Source organism: Pristiophorus japonicus, chromosome 4 (genome assembly GCF_044704955.1).
Source record: "Pristiophorus japonicus isolate sPriJap1 chromosome 4, sPriJap1.hap1, whole genome shotgun sequence".
Classification (NCBI taxonomy): domain Eukaryota; kingdom Metazoa; phylum Chordata; class Chondrichthyes; family Pristiophoridae; genus Pristiophorus; species Pristiophorus japonicus.
Genome location: NC_091980.1, coordinates 12,113,662 through 12,118,309, shown reverse-complemented (window position 1 = coordinate 12,118,309; position 4,648 = coordinate 12,113,662). Strand labels below are relative to the sequence as shown.

The 4,648-nt window shown below is 40.4% G+C and overlaps 1 protein-coding gene across 1 annotated transcript; it reads right to left on the bottom strand.

The window, feature by feature from the left end:
- Window positions 1–528: 528 nt before the first annotated feature.
- On the bottom strand, window positions 529–3,074 carry LOC139262008 (protocadherin-10-like). Its single transcript, XM_070877177.1, has one exon. It carries the CDS (start codon window positions 3,072–3,074, stop codon window positions 672–674), a length of 2,403 nt encoding a protein of 800 aa, XP_070733278.1. The 3' UTR covers window positions 529–671.
- Between the last annotated feature and the right edge of the window lie 1,574 nt (window positions 3,075–4,648).

Here is a 4,648-nt window from a genome sequence, read left to right as displayed (position 1 = left end):
CCTGTTGTCTATTTTGCAGCCCTTGTTTCCTCTGCCTTCCCAATTCACTTTCTGCTTTATTGCTGACCAACTCCAGCTATGCTTCTCTCCCCACTAAATCTATTTTCAGGGTTCCCATCCCCCCCTCCCCCCTACCCGCTAAGCTAGTTTAACCCACCCAAAAGCACTAGCAAAACGTCCCGCGACAGTACTGGTCCCGGCTCTGTTGAGGTGCAAACTGTCCGGCTTGTTTGTCCCATCTCCCCCAGAATCGATTCCAATGACGCAGGAATCTAAAGCCCTCCTGCGTGCGCCATCTCTCCAGCCACGCATTCCTCTTCTCTATCTTCCTATTTCTGGATTCACTCAACCAACCGTGAAACAAAAGATATTATAAATTATAGTTTCCACTGAAAAATGCTGTTGTGGCATGAGGCTTTACAATAACGTGATTTTTTTAAAAACTCATTTTTGTTCAAAGCGGTAATAAAAACTGAAAACCGTTCACTTATTCGACCGATAATAAAGGGTGATTATAGATGACTTCATTATATGTTCATCACGGTATGCATCAGCGCTTCCATTGAAAAATTAACATATATGGAATACACTCTTGAAATCGACTGCGTAATTGATCAGCTCCTCAGGGAAGTATATTATTCATTACACCACGTAGAAATGTGCTGTCTAAATTACTTCATCACACTAGTGTCAACAACAGTGATATCACTCAGAGGTAAGGTAGGATGACAGGGCTTTAGAAACAAGAAATCACTCTTGGATGTTTCCGGCGATAATCGAACCCTGTAATGATGCGATTCAGAAAATGGGAGCGTCTGAGCAGGTCCATGATAATTTGAAGATTCGTTTGCTGCAGATCTCTGAGTAAAGACATCATTTGAATTCCTCCTCATGTAGCAACAGCAAATTTTATTGCTGTGGTAATGCATGTTATTCCGGTCTTGTTTACACTTCAGGACGACCAGCAAGATAATAATTAGAAGAAATATAACGCTTGTTGATCCAAAAATAATTATGAAATATTTATTCAACTCCGAGAAATACTCAGTGTGGCTCGGATTGTCTATACGTTCCGAAAGGTTTTCAGTGAGGTTGACTGGGATTGAAAACAGTAATGTGAGTGTGTTTGACAGACTGGGTTGCCCACTGTCTTTTACCATTATCACGAGTCTTTGCAGAGTGATGTCTTGTTCCGTAATGCTTCGGGTTATTCTGATCTCTCCAGAGTAAAGTCCCACAGTGAAAAGACCGGGATTAGTAGCCTCAATCAGTTCATAGGTAAGACGGGCGTTCTGACCGGAATCTGCATCATTCGCCATTACCTTCGTGACCAAATATCCAGTATTTATTAAGTGGGGCACGATCTCCACTCTTGCTGAACTGTTCCAAATTAATGGTGAAATAATAACCGGAGCATTGTCGTTTTGATCCAATATAATAATGCTCACCATAGCAGTGCTGGTCAGTGCCGGAGATCCAGCATCCTGAGCTTGAACTTTGATCTGGAAATTCTTCCGTTGTTCATAGTCAAAGGACCGCAGCGCGTAAATGCTTCCACTTTTCGAATTAATAGTAAAGTATGAAGGCACAGGGTCTTCTTGTATCTGATTCTCCAGAATAGAGTAGGAGACGTCTCCATTCTGTTCCAAATCAGGATCCTGAGCGGTAACCGAAAAAATTGATGAACCTGGTGTATTATTCTCCATCAGATACACGTTATATGAGGACTGTGCAAACCGGGGAAAGTTGTCATTAATATCAGAAACTATAAAAGCGAAATATGTGTTTGTAGACAGTGCGGGCAAACCAGCATCCCAGGCTGACATTGATATGTTGTACAGTGCAGTCGTTTCACGATCCAGTATATCAGTGGTTAACAACTGATAGTTATTGGTCAATGTGGTTTGAAGTTTGAATGGCACGTTTATTGGAATCTGACATTGAACCTGCCCATTCTCACCAGAATCTCGGTCCGTGACACTGAATACAGCGATCACACTACCTGGTGCCGCATCCTCGGGTACCATTTCAGTTATTGAGGTCAGCTTTATTTCGGGGGCGTTATCATTCACGTCTATTATTGTAACCAAAACCTTGGCATGTCCCACGTTTGGAGCGCTGTCCACAGCCTGTACATCAAGCTCATAAACTTCTGATTTTTCAAAATCTAATAAACCCTGAACTCTGATATCTCCGCTTTCCGCGTCTAAATTGAAAAAATCTCGCACTCTTTTTGTGGCGTAATTACTAAAGGAATATTTGAATTCAGCGTTTGACCCTTCGTCTAAATCAGCTGCGTATACTTTCATCACCAAACTGCCCTTAGGCGTGTTTTCTAACAAACTTGTCCTGTATATTTCGTGATCGAATACAGGCGCATTATCATTAATGTCCGTTATAATGATGATAATCTGGGCTGTGCCAGATCTGTACGGGATCCCACCATCAACAGCCGTCAGCAACAATTCAAAGGAGGATTCTTGTTCGCGATCCAACGGTTTCATCAACAACAGTTCAGCGATTTTTCGACCATCGTTACTTGTTTTAATTTTGAGTCCGAAGTGCTCATTTGAATTGATCTGGTAAAAGCTGATGGTGTTTGTACCCACGTCCGGGTCGTGCGCGCTCTCGAGAGGGAAGCGGGTACCAGGTACAACAGATTCTGCGACCTGCAATTTTAATCGATTTGTCGGGAAACTCGGTGAATTATCATTTACATCTAATATCTCCACTTCAAAAGGAAACACCTCGAAAGGGTTCTCCACCGCGAGTTCCAAAGAGATGGAACATGTAAACGTTTCAATGCACAGCTTTTCCCTGTCGATTCTCTCATTGATATATAAAATCCCATCTTGCACATTTACCTCAAAATATTGCTTTCCATCATCAGCGCGCAGTTGAAACTTCCGAGCTGATAATTCCCGAACGCTTATCCTTAAATCTTCCGCGATGTTTCCAACAATGGCACCAATCTCCAGTTCCTCGGGAACTGAGTAGCGAATCTGTCCGAAAACCAGGTCCGAGACACAAAGTAGGAAAATAAAATACGCCGCGTCGCCGAGTACAGTGGCCATTGTTCTGGATTTCATTCTACTTAAATCAGATTGTCTGATAATGTTTTCAACGGGCGCAAAGTCCCTTCACATAAGAAGTCGTTTCTCGCACCTAAATGCGGAGTTTAAACACAGAAATACACAATCACGACCAGAGCACTCCTTTTAAACATGGCTACACAGCGTAGTCGCAGGAACTGTGTCCCATCCTTCGATTCTGGCCTGTATTTTAATGAAGGTGGGGGTAGATCTCTCACAGCGTCACAGCTCCTTATTGGTAGACAGCGACACAAGGAGCTTCAACCAATAACTACACTAGACTTTTCTTAAAGCGAGCTTGTTTTACACATGATTTACCAGCGATATTTAACAGTGTTCAATACAAAATCCAGGACATGTATATATATTCGTATTAATGAATAAATGCGAGCTCAAATTCGATATATACAATTTCATTACGATGTCGAATCAGTGTTTAATTTCTAGTAATCAAATCAAAGCATTTAATTATTTACCCATCTGGAATTGTACAGATATTCTTTGCTATCAGATTATTGTTAATGATTTTTCATAAATCACCTTTAAATCCATGGATAAAATCCAATCTTTAATTGTGCTCTCTTTTAATCAATATTTACTGGTTGAGTTTCTGGAAACTAAATGCCAGCTGAATATTATGGAATGGCTTGGTCAAATTCCATGCGCACAGAAAGAACGGATCACTTTGAAGGTTCGGGCCTCATTATAGTCTCATATATATGCAGAAAATATGTTTTGTAATATTGGTAAATGAATGCAAAACAATATGTTTCTGCATTTTTCCTTTTTTGATGAGCCATTTACATCAACAGTCTTGTTAGATCCCAAACAGCAATGTATTTCCAAGTTCATAAATGCCTCGGTGGATTTTTAGGTCACACTCTTGCCGCTTTCATCGGAATCATCATTTTAAATCTTTCGGATTCACATAATTAAACATGTGTATTTGATGAACTAAATCTCTCAAGTGTCCGTGCACGGAAATTACCTACAGCGGAAAACTACTTCTACTTGCACGTCGGTCTCAGATTCCCTCAGAGGAAAGAGGGGAATGGCTGGTGTCAGAACCTAAAATAACGCATTATTTTCATATTTCATGTTACTATGATGACAGCCTTAAGGCCAATTTGTCGGCTCAAATGGAACATGCTCTGTGTATATCCCGGCATATACCTGCGACGAGTGCGTAATTCTGGTGCCAGATATTTGGATTGGAAGAGCTCTTCATTGCGCACTGGTAATATTTGTTTTCATCGCCGTGTTTGCAATAACCGACAAAGAAAAACATGAGTTATGCAGACAGAGTCGCCCTCTGCTGGAAATGCGGAGGCTTGTCTTGTCAGATTTGAGACAAATCTTCGTGAACCGATGCAACAAATTGCAAAACAAAATCCATTTAAAATTATTCTATTGAAATTATTAAACAAATCATCTCAATGTTGAGCATAAAAAAAATTAAATTCATGTTCTTTTCATTTTGGGAAGTAGAATCAGTTATACATCCATTAATTTTTCAAGATACAACTATACATTATAGCCAGATATTAAATAATCAA

Bases quoted from the DNA above. Each gene is read 5' to 3' on its own strand.
- LOC139262008 (XM_070877177.1), bottom strand. From the start codon at position 3,074: ATGGCCACTGTACTCGGCGACGCGGCGTATTTTATTTTCCTACTTTGT.